Source organism: Mesitornis unicolor, unplaced genomic scaffold (genome assembly GCF_000695765.1).
Source record: "Mesitornis unicolor isolate BGI_N332 unplaced genomic scaffold, ASM69576v1 scaffold5281, whole genome shotgun sequence".
Classification (NCBI taxonomy): Eukaryota; Metazoa; Chordata; class Aves; order Mesitornithiformes; family Mesitornithidae; genus Mesitornis; species Mesitornis unicolor.
Window position 1 is genome coordinate 84,100 of NW_010165648.1, and position 23,271 is coordinate 107,370.

At 41.7% G+C, this 23,271-nt stretch overlaps 2 protein-coding genes across 2 annotated transcripts in view; both read right to left on the bottom strand.

Moving 5' to 3' along the window:
- LOC104548619 (rab GTPase-activating protein 1-like) overlaps window positions 1–15,082 on the bottom strand; it is a 23,463-nt gene extending 8,381 nt beyond the window's left edge. Inside the window, 8 exon segments of the mRNA XM_010194692.1 lie at window positions 1–54; window positions 2,255–2,383; window positions 2,720–2,761; window positions 4,294–4,437; window positions 4,698–4,823; window positions 6,664–6,738; window positions 7,717–7,830; window positions 14,993–15,082. The exon segment at window positions 1–54 is cut by the window's left edge and continues 18 nt beyond it. Coding sequence (XP_010192994.1) covers window positions 1–54; window positions 2,255–2,383; window positions 2,720–2,761; window positions 4,294–4,437; window positions 4,698–4,823; window positions 6,664–6,738; window positions 7,717–7,830; window positions 14,993–15,082 — 774 coding nt within the window.
- A 6,710-nt stretch (window positions 15,083–21,792) lies between these two features.
- On the bottom strand, window positions 21,793–23,269 carry GPR21 (G protein-coupled receptor 21). Its single transcript, XM_010194691.1, has one exon. The coding sequence runs from the start codon at window positions 23,245–23,247 to the stop codon at window positions 22,201–22,203; it is 1,047 nt and encodes a 348-aa protein (XP_010192993.1). The 5' UTR covers window positions 23,248–23,269; the 3' UTR covers window positions 21,793–22,200.
- Window positions 23,270–23,271: the final 2 nt, after the last annotated feature.

Consider the following 23,271-nt stretch of genomic DNA (forward strand, 5'->3'; position numbering starts at 1 on the left):
CTCTCTCATGGTATGATATTCCTTCTCATATTTCTTCAGCTTCTTCTGGCTAATCTAAATTAAAGCAGCCCATTAGTTCCTGTCCAGAACATCAATAAAAACACAATTCACAAAGGGTTATGGTACAAGCTTTAGGCAACGCCTGTCTTCTACAAAACACAGCTAGCATCTTCACTCAGGTTTGAGCAGCAAACCCTTAGATATGGTCAAAAAATCTACTCCACTCAGTGTAATGGCAGAAGCATCCCTTCTTCTCGTCCTTTTGTGTGGTTTTTTGAAACGCACCTGAGGAGCTTCCTACCCGAGTTTTCCTTGGTGCTGCGCAGCTATTTCATGCTCCAAATACTACAGTGCCTCAGCATAACCGACTGCCCGAAACCCACAAGAGGTGTTTAATTTTTGAACTAGCGTGATGCTGAGGTTTCTTCAGCTGCTTTTTCAGCTGTACCATTTATCATCACACAGAAGTATTTGGTTTACTTTACATGAGACTGCAAATGCTGAAAGGGCAAGTGCAGGCTCAGCTGACATTTCTGTCAGTGTCACTCAAGCTCAGCCGAAAACAGGCCTGGAGCCTCGGTGTCTCGGCAAGCAGTGACAACCCATGAGGCTGGAATTGAGTCTTCAGCTCGGACAGACACACAGCACCAGGAAAATTACTCCCTCTTCTGTGAGAAGGGAGAGAAAGGTGGTGTGGGATCCAACAGTGCAGCGTGTTCACGTCCTCCAGGGACAGAGGACACAGGAGAACCCGTAACAGATCCCAACCAGCACCTCCTGGTGTCACCTGTGCCACGGGCTGCGATGGCTGAGGAACACGGACCATGCCAGGACCACTGTGAGCATTCAACATGCAAATTAGCATGCATTGAAATAAAAACTCGAGTATTAGAAGTTGCTGCGGAACCTTTACTATTAGTTCAGTAAAACAAGTAAGTTTTAAAAGCTATAAAATCTATTAAGCTATGGCTATGTTTTCCTCTTTATGAAAGCTTTGTCTACAAAACATGTTAAATACATTTTACATGCATAAGTGAGAGGCAGGCTGGAAAACGTTTAGTTTCTCTTATCTTTGGTTTTATCAGGCACTGTAGAAACCTGGTAGCTAGGCTCCCTCTAGTGAGAGCTGCACATAAACATTTCATGTACTTTTTGGAGATGCCAGCCCATTTATCTGGAGTCCAGCCCCATCACAACCATACCAGTTATTCTTACTAAGCACTCTAGACAAACACGCAGAGTATTAACCCCTTACTGACAACGGAGCCAGTAACTTCAGGACATTATTTCAGTGCTCTGCCCCTGCTGAAACACTGCCCAAATTATTGCCACAGTCTTCCAGGGGCACGGGAGGCAGCAGCAACTCTGTCACCATTTGACAGCAGCACTGAGGAGTGGCTTTAAGTATTGTCTCAAGCTGATCATTTCCTGACCTCCTTTCCAGCAGAATGCTGCTGTAATCACAATGCCTTAGCCAGGCTGCTTCTCCCTTCCTATAAATCATTTATTTTGACATCAGGCCCTTTTCTGCTCAAAAACACTTCCAGATACAGAGCCGGAGATTTCTACTGACAGCAAAGGACTTGTATTTTAGGTCAAAGAGAGCAATTACATGCACCAGGGATGTGGTACATCACACATGGATGTGGTACAGAAGTGTTCAGCAGTGCAGTCTGTACTTTCTCCATAACTTCCCATCTAATACCCAAAAACACCCAGCACTGAAGGAAGCCACAGACAACCTTGCTGTGTCATATTCATCTCCCTAGAAGAGCTGTAAATCTACCAGTGCATTTTTCATGAGCTCCCTATTGCAGTACATAAACATCAAATACACCCACAATGAAAAATAGCCATATTCTGTCTGAAAGATGACTTTCTGTTTCTGCATTATTTACTCTGCTTTAAATGAAACCTCCCCACTACCTCTCGATGCAAGATATTACCCTGTTTGCAGCTACTACTGGAGAAAGATTTCATTAAAGAACTGCAGAAATGTTTGCAATTATTTTATATCAGTGTTGACAGTCATTTAAGAGGTTTTTTTTAAAGTAGTCAGATTTTTAGCAGCACTAAACACTGGTTTCTGAAAACCACTCTGGTTTTGAGTTTTCCAGGTAGGCACCCTTGGGGCTTTACTGTAAAGCATCTGCAATGTGTTTGCATATGGGCAAGCAAGTTGCAAAATCACACATGGAGATAGACACTGTATCCATTAAAAATAGGCTTGCAGTTGCTACCAGCACATCTTTACCTTCATATTACACGCCAGTTCCATCAGCTTTTTTGCATTTTCTTCTGAACGGTATCTCTTGGGCAGCTGCACACGGAAGAACTTTAAAGCCCCTTCAAAGTCAGTTAGTAACAGATCATCCTTGGTAGTCTGGAGACAAGGAGAGAAAATCCAGTAACTGCAAAGCAGATTTTGTACAATTACTGAACTCCCCCAGACAATAAAGCAACAGCGGTTTTGTCAAGCCCGTAACTACTTTTTAACCTTGTGCAAACAGCGTTTGTTTCTATTTCTGCACCCTTCTATTTCCCCGCCACCCCAGCCTCAGAAGCACTGTGCTGTACAGGCCGTGCCAGGCAACAGCGCGGCTCACCCAGGAAGTTGCTGGCTTTTCAAAAAACAGCCTAATATTTTTGTAACAAGCATCTTCATTTTTTACGTTGTGCATGGTGATGTGTAAAGCTCAATGTTCAGTTGGATACTCACTTTTAATAATCCCAGTGCAACGTTAAAGATAACGCTTATCCCCTGGAGAGACAAATAATGACAAAATAAATTAATTTCTCAGTATTTACAAGCCTGGGTATTAATTTCATTGGTGGGTTTTGTTGTCTGCCTGGTTTCTGTGAAAATGAGAACCAGGATACAAGTGTAACCAGGTGCTAGATTAAATCAAAGGCCCAGCGAATGACTTCACAAACAATTTGTAAAGTGTCTTCACTGGATAGCCATTATCAATAGCAAAACAAGGTTTCAACACTGGTTTTACCATCTCCTTAGTAGTCTGAAACGATGAAGGCACTGCTGTGTACTTTATTTTACTTTTTAATGACTAGTTGGTTGGGTCCAGATCATTTCATTTTCATATAGCAGCTTCTGAAGACACTGGATTCAAATGCAATATTAAGTTCTGGTGTTAAAAAATGGGGATAATTCGTGTAATGAAAAAGAAAGTGACTCATTTTAGGATAGAGTCCCACATCACCTATTGTGTCACTACTTGTTAGAAGTGATGTATTTAGTGTCCAATTAAATACAAACATTTCCTATAGTCAGCAGCAGCGTACACCTTCTTCAGGGGTACCTTTGATAAACAAGACACATTACTCATCTTATTTCAAGATTCTTCTTCCCACTAAATTATTCTTTCAAACGATAAAAAACCCTTAAAACTTCCCTATGAGCATATTTACTAGTTATGGATTGAAAACGTGTCTCTAAACAAATAGAACTGATTTTCTCGATATCATCTGTTGCTTTCCATTACGTTGGCACATGGACAAAGCAAGGAGCAGACAGATACAGAGGAAGGGTAAAAACACTGACCAGAAGATTTCTGAATGCTGAAATGCAGAAAACTGTCACTTCCCAGTAACAACTGCAGATTCAGTGAAGAATGGATGTGTAATGTTAACCAGCGAGTAAAAGCAGCAGATCGTTAAATAACTCAAGGATGCTTCAGTACAAAATGTGATTTGTTCACTTCTGTTAAAAAGCTCTGACCCAAATTACACTACCACCACCATACTACCAAATATACTGTTCTGAACATGACTACATACAAAATCTCAATGTAAAGAATTTTTCTCTCTAAATATATGCTGTGAAATATAAAGAGACTTCGAGTTTCCAGAAGAGCCCCAAGCTTGTAAGATTACCAGCAAGAGAGTTAGCCGGCCAATTTTATACACAATGGCCTCCATGCAATAATATTCTAGCAAAAAAATAAGTTATCATTGCATATAATACAATTTAACAACAGAGGAATCCACATATTTGTAAATTAACTCTCATCCCATGAACACTGTATAGAATCTCAGAGATTCAACAGTATTATAAGAAACAGGAGATTGAAAATCTTTTATATGGATAATGACTTCTAATTTGAATCTTTAAAATGCTGAGAACTCTTTTTCATTGCAGAAACATAACACTTCTACATAAAAATAATTTTCATGTGCCTAGCTCTGGAAGAACAGAGAGTGACAAGGACATGAATCAACATAGTGAGAACCTGTCAGAAGCTGCTGGCAGTACAAGTCTCCAGTTATAACGCATACCTCGCATAGGAGTAAGTCGATAATATGGAAGACCATGTAGAGAGGGAATTTTGCAGTGAAGAGGGTAAGGAACCACTGGGAAGCATACATGTGTGCTTCAAGGCTGATGTCCAGAAAGTGGTTATACAGATCAGGTATGTATTCCTAATAAGAAAAAACAAACACATCAATACTGGAAGTTAGTATAAACTATTTTGGAACTGCAGCTGTAATCCCACAGTAACAGAAGTAAGTAGGATAGAGTGACCTGTATCCCTCCAGGCTTCTGTATCCCTCCATGGCTGGCAAGGCAGTGGCCTGACACGGTGAAGGACCTTCAGCATCAGACCAGTCTTGAGTCGACATTCTCTGTTCTTAAAAAACCTCCAGCATGGATTCCCTTACCCAGACAATCCCTCACCCACCTGCATGAGGCGCTCCAGCTGATAGAACTTGCAGTGCAAATCTTCAAAGTTCTGTTTGAAAAGTTCCCTGAGTCCATAATCAAACATGATTTTGACCAGAACACTGAAAGCTTGCTCCTCAGGCATCTGTGAGAGAGGAAAGTGGATTTCTCACTGAGCATTTACATCTTTCATATCATTCCATTTGCCCTTACCTCCCTTCTCCTCCCCCTTACAGAAAGGCCAAATTGACTCTGCTTTTTAATCTGGCACTATCCAGTTTAAAAGTAAACAAGAATATTACCGCACAAAATGAGGTCTAGTGTTGCAAACAGCATTTCATTCTTGTCCTGTGGAATAAACCACCTCTCAATCACTTGACTGAAAATACATCCCTCAGACATTAAGACCAAAGCAGCTCCTTGGTGGTTTTGGTCTGAATCACGTTGGGATCAGAATCCTAGATTTTGAATAGCCTAACCCCTTGTCACCTACGTAACCAAGACAGAAGCAGTATTGCTAGAGGATGTCAGACAGGATCTTTCTCTCATTCTTAATGGTATATTCACCTTTTTAAATAACACAATTACATTTGATGTTTATTTATTAGATGGCACGAATAAGAGAGACCAGTAACTGCTAACAAAAGTTCCATGTGTCACAACTCAGCATTAGTTTGGGACAGTTCAATATCCCTTTCCTACTGAAAACTGAAGAAACGCTCATCAGTGTTTCGACATTTTTCCCTGACATCAAAATTCAGTTTTCATACTTCCACAGTAAAGTCTGACTTCAGGTCAGTCACTTGTTCTCGTGAAGGACACAACATCCATCTCAAGTTTTCTTTTATTAATCTGCAGATGGGGTTTGTCAGAGCTGAAAACTTTGCTGAGGAATTCCAAACTGGCACTGAAAGACTTGCAGAAACTTCACATCCTTTCCTGCGACGTTTCTTTTTAATATTTATTTTCCCTGGCAGCCACACTCCAAGGGCTGACTTGAAAGCGAATTAAATAAAATTATTTGAAATTTAGTCTTTTTAAATGTATACATTATTCATAGAAGCAAAAGCTATTGTTAAAAGAACTCCAGAATAACACATGGTTCAGTCTTGACAATGAGTATCTCTAATGCAATGGATATTAAAAAAATGGACATATGACAACGAGAAAGCTGCAAGAAAGCACATATGCCTCAGTGCAAGTGTTCAGTTCTATCAGAAAGTATTATCCTTCTTGATCTGATTCAGTGTAGTAATAAAGATTTGCTCATCAAGTAACTGTTTCAGATTACAGTTAAAGAACTAAAAGGTTGCCGTCATTAATCATTTGGCTTTTGTTTCAAACAAATGGAGTCTACAATCTCTTCCTCCACTGACTTTACAACATTATGGAAAACCCTCCACTGAAGACCACATTTCCTCTTCCACTGACAACCGCAGAGAAGGCTTCGTACTTACTCCTTTCTGGTAGCAACAATCACTAAAAAGTAGCTGGGGAAAAGAAATCTCAAAACACCACTGGGCTTAGGAACTCTGTTCAGTCTCAAGTACCCATGCTTGCAATATAAACACTGATAAAAAGCAGACGTTACTTTAAGAAAGAGCAGTCTATAAATAATTCGTACAGCTTTCTAATCAAGTGTTAGTGAATCTAAAACCTTTGCTTCTGATATACAGTAACCATAAATCTCTGGCTTCTGAACATGCGAGCAATTACAGGATATTACTCTGATGAGATCACTTCAACCAACAACAATTCAGTTTAAAAAAGCATAATTCAGCATCTTAAAAAAATAGTATTGAATACCACAGTAAGTTTTAAACTGTATACTCTGTCTAAAATCACATTATTACTGACAAACATATAAGTGGATATCTGGCCTCCAACCCTACTAGTTCAGGAGTTACCAACATCTGTTCTAGGCAAGTGGAGCAATATTTATTCTTAAGCTTAAAACAAACAGGGGCAAAAGAGCCACCACTTACATGTAGAAGCAGCACAGCAGCAAGAAACGATTGGCCTTGACAGTATCCAATCTCTTCATCATAGACGGAGTAGGCCTAAAAAAGAACCAAGACTTTACAGCGTATCTGTCTCGAGCTGCAAACACAAAGAAAACAAAACGCTGCATTGAATGCAGCTGCACAGAACCATCATGGGGTGCATTCGTTGCCATCCCAGTGAAGGGATAACCTGGATGAAAAACAAACTGTGACATGCAATGGCAGTGGCTACTTACAGTGATGCACCAAGACTGCTGCAGCCTATTAAAGCACTTATCTGAGTGTTTTTACCTCTGAACAGGGGCTACAAGGCCATTAGGAAGAGGGAGATGCACTCTTTCTTTTGTGTTCCTAGTGTTGGAAGCTTAACGTTCCAGTTGAGATAACTGCTTACAATAACAAGGCATCCATTCTGCTAATTTCTTCCTTTTCATAAGCAACCTCAGTACATGCCCATGGCTATACAGCATTTACAGGAGGTTCATAGTTGTCTCCAGTTTTAAAGACAACTATACATGACAACAGCAGCTTGTAGCATACATTACAGGTAAAGGATACACTCAATATTAGGACATTTCTTTTTCAAGAGGCAATGTCAGTGCGATTTCCTGCGTATGGCCCTAACTTTGCCAGCACAACTTGGACAATACTGACAACAGGGGAGCACACGGCAGGCAAAGGTGAGCTGCTCCTCATCAGTCTGGAATGAGCCCTCATCTCCGTTACAGTATGAATGTGATGGAGATCCATCCATGAATCTTGATCCAGGCTGACAAGTCTATAATCACGTGAAGCCTCTGTACCAAACACAGCCTTTAGGACTCTAGAAAGGCAGATTACTTCAGGTCTGTGTCTGAATGACACTGTTAACCAGCCAAACATCTAGCATGAAGAACCTGAGCGTAGTGCCAGAGGCTGTTTCCATGATACGGTTAACCACAATACATACACATTCTTCTCAGGTAACAGAGCTACCTCTCTTAATGATATTAAATACAAGTCCCCAACACCAGTCAAGAAGAATTTAAAGAATACCTTGCATATTTTGTACAGGGAGTCCTGGCCATCTCCCCCAGTATCTTTAAAATAATCATGAGCAGGGAACGTTCGATTGATGTCTCGGGTGATAGCACTGTCTTGTGGAGACTCCTATTAGAAAAATAAATATGTAAATTAAAACACATCAAAAGAATATAAATTACAATATGCTAGGACTGAGAGTTCGGAGATTGGTGGTGTACTCTGTGCACTGTTCTACATTTAACAAAACACAGCCTATTCAACCAGAACAGACTGCTGCAGGCTGGCAGCTCCAGCTCACAATCCTGATAGATTTGGTTACCTAAGCACCCCTGGGAACGGTCAGTGCGTGGCAGAAAAAGCACACACACAGCAGCATTCCAGGACATCGCAATGCAGGCAGCAGCCTTTCCTTGCAGATTTTTGAGCGCCAACACTGCCCAGCCACATTTTTTCTATCTCAGAATTGCGGAGAGTAAGAGTCAATCGTAAGCAGCTGACGCTGCTGTCCAAAATGCTGCTCCCCAGTTTCAGCCAGAGAAACCACTTCGCGTCCCCTCCACAGAATTAGACAATAGAAAAGTAGCAAACCGAGTGCAAGCCCAAGAAAGACACCATCGTATGGCAAAACACAATATAATGCAGGGACAGCTGCCTGTACGAGCTGGGCATTTCAGCATGGGGAAGATGGAGCTTTGTTCTCCACACTGCCTTGGTGAATCAGTTCCAGATGCCTTCGACATTTGGAAAGCTGAACAATAACAAATAGCACACAATTAAGAAAACCAGTAAACACAACGGACTGAAAAGACCAACTGGAAGAAACACCAAGCAAGTCTGCGTCAAGGGCAAGTCCTACACAAAAGGCAGTGAAAACTCCTGGTAGAGATGAAAGGAATTTGACAAAGCTTAACAATTCAATACAGCAAACGGGAAACTTAGTGCCTTTTCCTCCCGACTTCTATCCAAGTTTTATCCAAGTGATTTAAACACCATGAAATTAGTTGGCAATATTGGCCTTAAATAGCCCGCTCTATTAGGAATTATCAGTATTGCTGAGGATGGCTTGGAAGGATTCCTAGTCCTACCTTGGAGAAGTATCCTGAAAAAAGGTTTCCAGAATATGAAAAGAAGAAGTTTGTGTCAGGAACACCGTGAGAAAGCGTAAGCATTTGTGAGCAACGTCACCTTGACCTAACTTGCCCTCCACAATAGGTTCATGTTTCGAATGGGAAAATAAGCAGGTGCCATTCCCACACTGGGGTCTTCTCGGGTCCCTGCCAATATTCACCTTGTGCTTGAGGGAGATGTTCCGATCCACCCCAGTCAGCTCAGTTTGAAGCTATTTCTAGTGCAGTCATTCAAGCCACATCTCACACATCTACCATTTCAGAACCACTTCTACAATTTCATGCTCTCTTTTGTGATTTCTGATTAATCAGATTTCAGATTTTGGATGGATGTGTTTCACCATAAAGTCTTGTAAGTTTTGAGGCAGTTGTGACCCAACTGTTACACACAGCTGATTACTAAAACCACTGCTATTACCCAAATTGCCAAAATAAAGTGGAAACACAAGCCCTCTGTCTGTCTGCAGGTATTTCTTTTTGCCTACAGCTGGACCCTCTTCCCACTGCTTGAAAGATGACTTTTTTGGGCAGCTCATGACAGCAAGAGCTCCTCGGCAGTGGGAATCATCTGAAAAGATACCACAGTAATAATTAAGCAACCATTGCCAGTGAAAAGGTCAAAGGTTCCCTTGTTAGGTGCCTTCCCCGGCAATGACTGACCGCACAAATAAAAATCCAGTCCTTTTCACATGTGACATTACCACGTAACACTGCCCAGGTTAACACTGCAAATATAACAAGATGCTCTGCGGATGCAAAACAGAAGAGATTTCTTTGTTTTTAAAAAAGATTTACTATATCCAAAGAAACCATGTTTTTGTTAGACAAATGGAAAAAAATAGAAGTAAAATAGTACAAAAGCACATGATATAATCAGTATGAAGATCATTTTAAAAAGCTTTTCGCTGATCTTTTTCTTCACAAAACAATTTTGCAAACAACAGCACCAAAATTACCACAGCGTGCTTGATTTTCTCTTCTGATTTTAATCCAAGGTTAATGCTGTGGCTTAATACAGACATTTCATTAGGAAAGTATTACAACTGCTATTGGAATCAAGTTATTGGATTGTTTTGAAAATTATATCAGAAGTACTGCTCAGCATTTCAATTTGGTAACAATGAACATATCAAAGAGGTCCATCTCAATATAAGGAAATTGGAAACCAATAAAAATTGAATGCTAAGTAGATTTCATAAGCCCTTTAAGTCAACAAAGACAAGTAAGCTAAAGGCTGGCTGTTCTCTTCAGCTGGTTTTGCAAGGAGAGAATGCTCAGAAATTACTCTCAAAACTTTAACTCCAGTCTGAGTGACAATTTTCAGCTTCTTGAAAGTCTGCAAGACCAAATCCCAGCAAAGGTCTCAGCTCTGCAGGAGCACAGGCACCACTCGCTGCTAATGGCACTTTGTGGTACCTGTGTTCTGCTGCAATGGCACAAGAACCTGAAATCCACTTGACTACGAATCCACTTATTCAGTAGCAGAGACCAAAGCATCTGGTTGGAAGCTCTTAGTGTAGGCTTCTCAAACAAGTAACTCATTATGGCTAAAGAGCACTAATTAGTGGTCTCTCTCTGGCTTTGCGTGACTCGTTCAGCACTTGACTCCTATGTTTCACTACAATTCTTTGAGTAATCTGTAACGCTAGTTCCTGCAGCTGAAACATGGCTTGGGGAGAGAAAAATTAACGGAAATGATAAGGTTTAAAAAATGTTTATTCAAACCACAGCTTTGAAATCTCCCCATTAGTACAAACTGCTGCAATCCAAGCATTGTGTAACCTTTTCTTTACTCCTATTTTTATACCTTGCTGTGAGAATTGGCTTGACGGGCAATTTCTCATGGTTTCAGGGGACTGGGAACTGAAGGAAACCCTTCTGAACCCACACCCTTCACAAACTGGGATTGAAAAATAGAAAGCTAAGAATGACAGGAAGAAAAAGAAAGTAATAAAGAAAACAGAATGGAAAACAGTCATGGGAACTGAGGCAATTGAAGTGAAGATCAAAATTCTCACAACAGTTCACTGCTCCAAAGGAAAGCAGGAAAATGTAGATGCTCAGACTGAGAACATACCCTTCCTATCCCTCTTCTATGCACTTTAAAATGTTAGAGGAGTTACACTGAAACCTTCAACTCCAATTGATCTAAAAAGAAACTATGTAAGTAATTTTGGAAACCAGGACGCAATTCAGCACTAAAAGCTCATTGATTGTATCAGCCTGTCTGTGAAAGCATATTGGATCCCACCTTCTAAACTGGACACGCTTAAAAGACATTTTCCTTGTATTTTCGTGATCTTCCAGGGACCATCCCAGGATCTGCAAACCATATCACACACTTACAACCTCAATCAATGCCTTCAGACTGAGACTGTGCTACTTGAGAAGCCTTTTCTGTAGCTTAAGCCCCAACTAAAAGACACGGAGGGGATGGAGTTCCCAGTGCCTCTTCACAGCGCTGATCTGCTTGCAGTTTTCAGCAGCTCAGGTTTATTCCTCCTAATCCCCTATATAAACCCAAGAGGATGAAGCAGCAGAAGCAAAGAATTGCTGAGGGGACAAGATCGGTGATGAGAAAACCTGAAATAAGAAATCTCCAGAGAAGCTGAGGAAGCTGCCAGCTGGAAATGGCTTTACCACCAAAGATCAACTCCTGTCGCACAGGCTGACTTCATTTCAAGTACATCCGAAAACATTAAAAGGTTTTTCAATAGCTATGTTCAATGCTAGCAGGATACCAGGTCACCAGGTCTGCTTTGCAGGTCGATGGCATTCCCCAGATTACTTTTAATGAGCAGTATCTACTCTCACTTCTACATTTCCTGCATTTGGCTTTGATCAAAGCACTGTGAGAAGGTTTTGGTAGGAGGAATTACACCTGTTACCAAGACCTTAAGGAAACGGCACAAACCCCGCTTTCAAAGCAATGTACTTGTTAACTTTGCACAAGAAATACTGCCTGCAGAAAGTAAGTGTTACCTGGAGCTAGCACTTACCAAGAACATTCCCAAACAAATGGTATTTGTGGAAAAAACCTGAATAATTTAGGCAAATTCAGAGTGGTTAAACTGCTGCAATTTGATACAATAGTGCATTGATACAGCATATTTTCAGCCCAAATATGGCAATATAGTGCAATTCTAAAAATAGAAGTGAATCCCTTGTGATATCCAGCCCTTTCGCTGTGTTCGTTTCCTTTTAGGGCTCAAGTTTCCCACAGGAAAATGAGAGAGAAGTTTGCCTGCAGAGCCCTACATCATGCATGGGTAAAGCGCAAACACAAACGCACGCTGGACGGTCTTCCCGCTCCTGGCAATTACGTACGAGCCAGAATATTTGGGGCAACTGAGATAAGAGGAAAAAACCCCTCCCACTCCCAAACAACGCACCTTTGTCAGCACAGCCACAGAAAGTCATCCGAGACAAGAACGTGAAAACGTGTGACGTATCATTTATTTCTTAAATGTATTTATGATCCATTCAGACCTTTCAAATAAAGTGTACAAGTGCATTTCAGAATAAAAAACTACACTCTTCACACAGCTCTGTAGAACACTACATTTCATCAAGAAACTTGAAGCAAAAACTTCCTATTAAACCACCCATGCATCCTTTGGCTACAATAATATCACTGATCAACAAGTACTGCTATTCAATTTGGAGTTTCCCTTTAAAGAGAAGGAGCATCCTAAAATATGCTACCCCTTCCAGAGACCTCTCTTTAAAGAGAGAATAGTAAATAAATCAGCTAGGCTTTTAGGCAAAACAGTAAGGCTACGTAGTACTGTTGATGCATGATCCATATATTTGGAGAACAGGCAATCCTAGGCTATGTGAAATGCGCCAACAGCCCTTGAAATTGGAGTAGTATCGAGATTACATCAATGCAGAACAAATGGCAGACAAAAATGTACCCAGTGGAACAATCACTGAAAGATGTGCAGTTTCTCTTAGTACGGGAAGTGCTGATAACAGATTCAGAAAAGTGTTTATAAAATTCGCTAAGAACCACATCGACATTCTTAAAATTACATATTTTACAAAGCCCTAAACTGCGCGACTGCCCATTACTGCCATGTTAAATTGCTCGTTTTAAAACACACATATACATGTGAAATACATATATATATATACACACACACATATATATATATATATAAACGTCATTTAAAACAACAAATTCAGCACAGCAGTAACTGCAGTCACCCAGTACACATATCTAGATACGTATGTACATCCACAGCAAAAAGGAAACAAGCCAAGAGATGTATGACACAGCTGGGGTACAGATCATCTCAAAGGGGATCATACATTTCTTTGAGTTTTAATCGCTCATAGCAAAACTACCTCTTGGAAATCATTATGCAAAGATTTAGAGTCAGATATTTACATGCTTCCGATTTATCTCATTCCATGTAATATTTAAAAATACACAAGTATTCTTTTAAAATCGGTAACTTTTGTCATTTTTGGCTCAACTGTAGTTTTTCTTATTGTTAGTTTTAGTTGAAAAATCAGCTACAGAAATGTCTTAAAACGACGGGGCAGAAGTACCCCTCTCCCCTGTATTTTAACGACAATTCTGAGTTGGCACAAAATCCGTCCTTCTCCTCTTCCTCGGCTGCCAAACACCCATCCTCACCCTCGCCCCTGCACAGGCACCCTCAGGCCAGACTGAGGGATCTGGAGGAGCCCAACCTGGCACCCTAGTACCCCCCATGGTGTCCGAATTAAACTCGGCATCGCAGAGCCTTATGCGTGGGATCGGCTCTAATTCACCTCTTTGCTTTTCTAATCTGCTTTGGGGGATTTTTTTTTTCCATAGTTTAACACAGCAGAGGTTTCACACTCACACCTCTTCCTCATCTTTTAACACAAAACAAATTTCCAGCATTAAAAGGCTCACAGAGTTCTCTCAAACACTCACAGACACATTCTTACGCGTGATTTTGCCAGTTCTTCCGGAAAAACTACCAGTTGTAACAGTACTCGTGTGAGGAGCGGGACTGGCTCCTAAATGACTCTGCCAAGCGCCCTATCTCCCCAGAACGCACTGAAATAACCTCACCAGCAGCCTCTGCCACCCCAGTGACGGTGAAGGTGCAAGGAGAAGGGGCGGGGGACACAGGAAAAGGGAGCATCCTTTAAAATAAGACCGCTCCACAGTATTTCGTTCTGCAAGGCAACCTAAAAGCACATGCACGCACAGCCTCCCATGCTTGCAGTTTAATTGTAAACAGCACGTGGGAAAAAAAACCCAATTTAAAAAAAGGTACTAATACAATTTTGAAATCCCTGAAGAAAAGACATACCCATGAGTATTAAGAACAGTAAAAAAGCTCATCATTAGCAATTGCAAACTCGTTTCCATCCTGTTGCATTCAGTGGAGGAATACAAAATTGAATCTAGTGTTTACATGCTAGAATCACAACAGAAACTCGATTTCAAAGGTTACATATGGGGAGGAATTTATCAGCATAGAAACTTGCAAAACACTGTGCTGTACAGCATTTCCAAAGACATCGGTCTGTGAAGACAATATACGCGACTGCAAATCCCTTCCAACAGCTCGAGAGCGTGGCTGGAGGTAATGTTGCTCCCCGTTACCAGAAAGGATTAACTGCACTGTTATTTTTAGGAGGTTTTAATGACAACAATTTCTCCTCAAGAAATACCTAACCCCTCAAAAACCGAGGCGATCAGAAACATACAGGTACCTTACAGCCCTCAGGGTTTTATTTCTTTGTACACTAAACATCAACTCTCTTGACAGCATCTACGGAAAATGTTTTTAAAAATGTTTTTATGAAATACTTTTAATACTCAATAATGCTAATATTTAAAAATACTTCACAGTGTGGTACTAATGTAACTTCATAAAACGAGCAATTGGAGTTAGCTAAAGCTCAAAGCCTCACGTTATATTAAAATAGTCCAAAGATTTCACGCACACGCACACAGAATCACCAGCACTATAAATATACCTAAGCCACTTCAGTGCAACGTCTGGTTTTGCTTCCCCTGACAAATCCCTCTATATTCCTGCCAGCATATTGCAGCGTCATCCTTTACTAATCTAATTATTGATTTTCAAGGATTCATTTACAGCTGAAATCCCAGAAGAACTTTTTTTTCAATTTGCCATAAAAGTAATGACTTGGTTTATTAAGAGTTTGATTGCTTCCACCACGTGATCCTTGTCACATCTAAGAATGACTCGCATACACACAGCAAGGTTTGAGTTCATCTTCGCAAGGAGTTACTTGAATGTAGTTAACTTTTTCATTAAAGGATCTCCAGTAATGACCACCAGAGAGAAGCCAAAGCCTTGAATTACAAAATTTCTATCTTCATCTTACAAATGTATAAAAAGAAAGGATTCAGAACAAGAAGTTCAACCCCTCCTCTCACCCAATGGTGCTCCGAGCTGCATCGCAGCCCCCCGGGTGCAGCACCTCCACATGGGTGGCAATCACCGACTTCAAAATGCGTTTGTCTATCTACACAACAAATTTAAATATAATCTAATGCCATGTGCATCCATTCAGCGTTTCTAAAAACTTCTTTGCAAATAAAGCTCCTGGTTATTCACCTGCATGCACGTAACAGTCCCTCAGTGCACAAAGCAGAGCCTGCACCTCCCCTGATCAGTGTGGTGATCGCAGCGCTCCCAAGCAACGTCTCCAGGCTAAAACAAAGTTGACTTCAGTAATTTCTGTTTCTCAATTTAAATATCCACAAATTCACTAGCTGGAGAATCAGTTTTAACTGGACAAATTGCTGAAGTACACCAGAGGCTGTAAATAAACAACCTGGGTCAGGACAGGGGAATGTAATGTTCGTGTTTTCATTAAGTGCTCAAGAGATCCAAATCCACAAACACTTCCATTTGCAACCACCACTAAATGCACATGGGGCAGACACAGACTGTGGCTTGTTTTAAACTGTGCAATGGGAATAAAACCTGAAAGGTGACAGAAGTCAATACCGACTGGAGAACCATCAGCAAAGCTGCCTGCATAAACAGAACATTTCACCCGTCTCAAAAACCTTGGGTCACAGGAAAACTACCTGAAAAGCTGACTAAACAAGATTATTTCCCTACTGCTCGAACACCTCAGACAGTCAACCATGACCCAAACTGGGATTATGCCATTTTACCTGAACTGCAATGGAGGGACTGGGTCACCACCCCGGCTCTGAGGGGAATCTGTTTGCTGCACGTGCGGGAGCCCCAGGCTTGGACGAGCTCCCTTTGGAGTGCAGCGGAGCAAAAGCAAGGTTAAACTCCATCTTTTAAGAAAATGTATTGTAAAGGATATGACCCAAATGAAATCCTTGGTTGTTTTGACAGAACTGCAATCCAGACCCTACCGTCAGTGCAGGCAGAGCTGCCCAGCGTGTTTCCTGTACTTATTTCCACTGGCCACAACTTTCAGTTTCTTTCTCTAAGTACAACCACATCTGGTTTTACACACTCTAAATTTTCATTTTGAAGAGCTCTCATCTTGCAAAAACATTTTAGATACATAATTTTCGTACTAAATTTTCTGCGTTTGCTTATCTGCAGAAAACGTCTTTCCAAGTGGTACCCCTGCAACACACAGGCAATAAGGGAAGCAGCAACCGAGCAGCTTTAAGGCGTCAGCCTCTGGGAGTCAGGAGAACATTTGTCTTCTAGTGCAAAATGGTTGTTTTCATGATGGGGGATTCTCCCATCATCCTAAAAAAGGATGTTTACTCTTGGAGCCAGTCTGTAAAACCTGATGGCCCAGCTGTGACTCATCCCAAGGTCTAACCTGAGCTCAGCCAAATGCGTTTCACACAATTAGGAAGTCTTGAGGGTCCCAAAGTGACTGACAGATCTGATACACTGACCTGAAACCACTGCCACATACAAACAACAAGATTCATAGTATAAAGAATATGAAATATAAAAGAAGCCCTATGGTAACCATGGTCTCTAGAGCTCTGAATTTCAGCAAGAGGAATGGCAAGAGAAGGAGAACAGACTGAAACAAGCAGGCAGAGGCAGGAGGGAGGAGGCCCAGTGTCACCAAGACGCATGGACTCAGCCTGGGCATTTCCTTACTGCTGTTTCACCCCAGCCTTTCCCCTCCTGGAAGCCTTGACAGAACCACCCCAGCATCTGCAATGTGTCCCTTCCTTTAAGTTGCAATAGGGAAGACAGCTGCTTTTCCCTCACTTAAGTATAAAAACCACGGAGGCCTTTACAGCGCTTGCATCTCGGCAGAACGTCAGATCCACAGATGTGCTTTGCCAACTCCAGAGTGTTGGCAGTGAGGTAAAATCCAAGTTTATCTTGAATGACACCACAGAAAGGATGTGTTGTCGTATTCCCAAAGTCACAGGAGGGAAGAAAAGGATCTCTAGACTAAACCACAAAATAAGGCCCAAGTCAGGCAAATGTTTTAGCAGGTGCTTCAAGTGCCTACAACTAAAAATCTTTTAAAACAACAAAAGCCCTCCAAAGCCTCCACCTCTTATTAAATCAAAATTACCCACAATGGATGAATCAAGTAATTGGAAAAAATTAAAATGAGCCTTTTCTTTGTAGTGTCTAAAGGCAGACTCCTATGCTCAGATATTAGTTCCTAAGAAAGACATTTTTCAAAGCACCGACCTGAATTAGGAGTACAAGTTCTGTCAACTTCAGACCCTGATGTGGAGCAAGATCAGACCAAAGGGCTGCAGACTTTCTGACTCGTGAAGGTCCAGTACGTCTGTTATCATCACAGCAGTTGGTAATACAACAATAATTATTTAAAAATCTGCCTATTAAATCTGCATACTGAATGTTCCGATCTCACGTCATGTACAGGCCTTGGAAGGGTCTTTTTCGAAACGGACAAACTGCCCATTTCAGGACTTCTTACAGGTAAAACCTTCACATGAGCGGCAAAGGACCAATGGCACAGAGAAGCTGCTCAAGACTGAAATGTGGAAATTCTCAAGTCTCAGCTGTAAGAAAGACTTCACGCAACCCTGTGCTGCTCTTGAGACTCTGGGCACTTCTTCCTTGTCAAAGATTTGTGACAAGCACTCAAGACTGCCCCTTGGCACACCGATACTGAGCCACGTCAGATTCCAACCAGCAGAAACAAACTTCTGAGTGATAAGAAGCTTAAAAATACGAACAAAACCTCTAACAGAAGAGAAAGGCTGTGGAAACCAATAACATTTAATGAAAAAAACCTACCAGTAGATAACAGCAAAACTTTTGCTTAACACAGATGATAGTTTTTGAGTTAAAAAATATTGTCACTTGATTGGAGATTATAAAAAATTAGGATTTAACAGATTTTCTCTCAGCCTATTTGGAAAATGACCATATAATCACAACTAAACTTCCAGTAAACTTAAAAAATTAATCAAGAATTCTAGAGGAAGTAAATTACCACGTTCTGAGAAGCTGTGCATGCAGAAATCCTTCCCATGGTACTAAAAAAATGCCCCTGAATTGTCTCCTGCAAACTGAACCTTCCAGCAGCGTAACTGGAAAGTGAGGCAGAGAACCCTAACAAAAAAATGAATTATAGTCTGAGATGGAACTTCAAAATGACTTCACTTTACCGTATCACAACACAATTTTCATGAAGATGTGGTCTGATTTCTGTGTTCTCCTCAGCGTGGCACTCCTCTGTGCAAGGCTCTTGATACCGGTTTCTACAGCACCACGCACTCAGATACAAACAGAGGCAAGAAAGGATGAGTTTCATATGGACAGTGATGAAAATGATCCAACTGCAAGGTTTGCTGCCTAACAATTCATCGCACAGGCTGTGATGAAAAGGACCGCTGTGCCTTGTGTTAACTATGCGACAAAGGGTATTAAATGAGCAAACAAGGTAATAAACTGCAAAATTAGTTCTTCCACAGTTGGCACAGTGAATGAGATTCGCTCCCATGCAATTTCACTGAAGACAACAGACTCAAATGTTATGAATATTTAAAACATCTAATCGCATACAAACCTAGATCGACATTAAATTAACTCAGAGGGAAAAAAAGTAATTTCATTTTTTTTTTAAAACCACAATAAATTAACACAAAAATAGAAATATTTGACACTAAAACTGAGCTACTGAGGCAGCATTTCAAAGCGTCTGTAAAAACACTGGATGAAACTTGAACGCATCAATTGGCTGCAACTCCTCCCCGTCCTCATCTACTGCAGACCTCCAGATCCTGATTTTCGGCTCTGGAAATCACCTGAGCTGATGAGGACTTTGGGATGAGCAAGGCAACCGAACACAAGCCTGGCTGTTCAGGATGCTATAACTGAACCTCACCCGCAAAGCAACAGCAGCCGCAAGCAGCATCTGCATCTGGGCAACCACGGCACCTTAAGTACAATTCTGGGCTTAGAGCTGAAGTGGCAGCAACTGCTTCATCTCCAGTTAAATCTCTGTGCCATCATTTAGACCCCTTACGACTTTTTAAAATTTTCTGTGTTCTAAAAAACTAGTACATCATGCTCCTATTTAAATCCTCTATTCATGCCATGAAAAAAAAGCAACCATCTTTGCTCTCCAGATTCCACTTAAACCTGAAACTGCCATTTCTAAGCAGATTCTTTTCTTCTACTAAATGCCATTTTAATGATAGATTGCATCACTTCAAAAGACTTGGAAATGATAGATAAGGTGAAAAGTCTAAGAAAAAGCTATTGGGAGTTTACCTGAGAGTCTGTTCCAAAAATACCACGCTCACACGCTTTGATATTAGTGACTAAAAATTTCTAAGGGTTTAGGCCCTAGCAGATTCTTTTCTTCTACTAAATTTAATTAAATGCCATTTTAATGATAGATTGCATCACTTCAAAAGACTTGGAAATGATAGATAAGGTGAAAAGACTAAGAAAAAGCTATTGGGAGTTTACCTGAGAGTCTGTTCCAAAAATACCACGCTCACACGCTTTGATATTAGTGACTAAAATGAAAATTAAGCCCTTAAATTGTTTCCCAAAGCCCACCATTGCCATCATACCTACAAAACTCTTGAGAACAATGAGCCAGCGGATACGCTGCGAGCTTATTGCACCATTTCCAAATGACTCACCACACCCTTACACTCCGCACCCCCACAGCTGGCTGTGTCTCTAACCAAAATGCAGCCTGCAAGAGCTCTGCAGAACAAATCACCTCTGCCATGTCTGCGCACAGATCACGGCGTGAGCACTGGCTCTGGTCACCATCAAATTACAAAAGGTAACAAGAAATGTCATCGTGAAGGCATCAGGGTTTAGACAGCCTCTGTTCTTAAAAGTTCAGGTGAAGGAAGGAAGAAGTTTATCTTGAGAGGTTTGGTTTATGGATGACACATGTTGAAAGCAGAACAAGATACGACTTAGATGTGTTTCGTAACAGAGCTCTCAAACCAAAGCAGGCAGTGACAGCAGGGGGTTCTGCCCCACCCTCCCCAGGAGCAAACACATACACAGGACCCAGCAGGAACCCTTGGCTAAGAGCAGCGAGCACTGACCACTACAGCCATGCCAGCAATGCCTCATTCTGCTGCGCTCTCTTTTCCCCATCGTGTCCTTGCTGGTAGCCTCACAGGACTGCACTGGAGCACATGAGACGGGCAGCGCAGGAGGCTCTGTAGCAATCATCGCAAGGGCACACACAGGACAGAGACACAAACTGTTCTCTCCAGGGCAAAGCATGGGAGATGAGAGGCCAGGGCTCACAGCAGACCAGATAGGAGCATGTGCTTGTGGGAGGGACAGGGTACTAAAACATGGGTGATCTTCATCTATAACAAGAGTAAACCTGAAACCATTAAACAAAACTACAGTCTTCCCTTTGGCCAAGAGAATTACCTCAATTCTAAAAAAACCCAAATTCATTTTCCCTAATACTTCTGCATTCCCACTGAGTAACAAACAGCACACTCCGGCTGTAAGACAGGAGCTTGCAGACGTCGTGGTGTGTAAGCTGCTCACAGACCAGAGGTGTGGCAAAGGGACATCCCTGTGCAGGGACAGCGCGAGGTAATCACCATAATCCGTTATTACACCAACACTTGGTTCACTTTCATTTTCCAGTATGGCATCAGTAAAATGACACGGATGTTCTACAGGAAAACGAATGGACTCGAAGGCCATGCTGCCTTCCTTACAGCATTCCAGTACTCAAAAATATTTCATCTAGGCTAGCTTGAAAATGTTGTGGTCAATATAATTTTGTTTCTCAGACACCGACTTTGTTTGACCAGTCAGATACGCGTTTGCCAACAGGATTTAGCTCCTGCTATATTCGAACCATCTTTAATCCCACGAAGGCCAAAGAAAAATGTCTCCGATTTAGCTCTGTGCACTTATGAATAACTCAAATACTACAGTTAAATTTACAACATAGTTCCCTTAGCTGTTTAGAAGACAATTGTTTTCTTTCCCTTCCCCTTAAGTTCTAGTATGTAAAATATCAGAAGAATTTAGATTAAAAAAAAAAAACTAGAAAAAGGGACATGTTATTTTTAAAGTTGTTCTTGAGAAAATTTCCACATACAAAACCGTGGCGTTTCTCCACTGGTTTGAGAATAATTTTCACATGTTGGCATCATCCTCAAGTGGCTGTCACAACTGCGGTATCATAAAGCGCCATGTATTTTCTCTTACCAAAACACATTTTATTTAACTGCTAAATTTGGTCTGATCCAAGTTTTTCTTCTCCCTTCACAACAAACAGCAAAATGCAGATGCTGTGCTCTGACCGCGCACACATCCCACCAGAGCAAGGGGCAGGGAAGCCAGATGACGACTGCTCAGGTCACGTCGCTGCACTCACAGCTCAGTAAGACTCTAAGTTCACACTAAAACGTTCACGCTGTTCACTGCTGTTCTAGGAGTCCTGTCTAGGTAGCACTGAAAAAACAAATTGTTTGGCCCCTTCTGTTACTATGCTGGAACATTGTGGCAATATACTTTGGCATATATTAAAAAAATCCCTGTAATATACCATATACTGTGACATTTCCACTTCAGATCTATCATTTACATGTGAAGCACGAATCTCGAAAGAACCTAGCAGAGCTGTAAGAAAGACTACATTTTGCCGAAGATCTCAGACACCCACTCCATTCAGTCACACCAGCTGGAGAGGTAAGTGTCAAGATACAGCTTTATTCTTAAAAACGAATATGGAGGTGAAACTCCATAGCCTCCTCCACAGCAGTAATTTTTAAAAGCGAAACCACAATGATATGTGCTCCTGATTCTTCTATGTCAGCAGCATTGATCAGAAACCTTTTTGCAAATCTGGACATGTTAAAATCACATTTAACTTATTTTTGCAATTTACGGAATCGTCCCTGCACTTTCCAGTCCAGCTGATAGGTGTCTCAGACATGACATCCATTGGAAGATCGTTTGCTCCTAGAGGTAGAGGAGTCCTTCGCTACCCTCTGTCTAGCGCAGGAGGCACAAATAGCCCCCGAGAGACGCTTAAGCCCCTTCTGAAAGACACTGTTGGAGAGACTGTAAATGACACAGTTGCAGAAACTGTTGCTAATGGCAAGCCAAGTGGTCAAGAAGGATGCAACGCGGTTACTATAGACATTGGAGCTCTCCAGCAGAAAATAGATTATGTAGGGCAACCAGAGAATGTAGAAGACACTGGTGATGCGGAAAAGAACCATGGCGTAGCGCTTGTCCGGGCAGGGCTGCGCCTCCCCAGCCTCCCCATCCTGAGAGCTGAAGCGCACCCGCCTCTCGTTGATCTCCTTGGTGTGCTGCTGGCAGATGCGGAAGATGTTGAAGTACGTGAAGCAGACGATGAACGCAGCCGGGGCGTAGAGCATCACCACGATGAAGAGGGTAAAATAGGGATCGGTGTTCCAGGAATTGGCACACCACTGAAACACATCCCCGTGATATCCAGGCTTTCCCCAGTGAAAGGAGGGCAAGAAGACCAGGCAGGAGTACAGCCAAATGACCAGGATGCAGATTCGAAGCCTCCACGGGGTAACCAGCGTGTTGTAGGTCAGCGGCTTCGTGATGGCGATGTATCTGTCGATACTAATGCACGCCAAAGAGGCCATGGAGACACTTTTCAGCACCGATACCACATAACCAAAGATTTGGCAAACCAAGGACTCACTTAAAACAATAGGATAGTGCAGCAGAGACAAAGAAGGCACCAGACAGCTCACGCCCACCAGGAGGTCAGCATATGCCATAGTCTGGATGAAGTAGCTGGTGGTATGGTGGTTCAGCAGAGGTGCACAGTGAAAGACAAATATTACTATAATGTTGCCCGAAATAATCAGCACCATGAGGAACACAATAATAACCACTTCCAGGAGGCAAAAATTGATGGTCTCCAAATAGCTAATGGCCAGGAGACAGAACGGCCGGCCACTCTGGTTGCCAACCAAAGAGGAGTTCATCTTGAGCACTGCAGTGATCTCTTT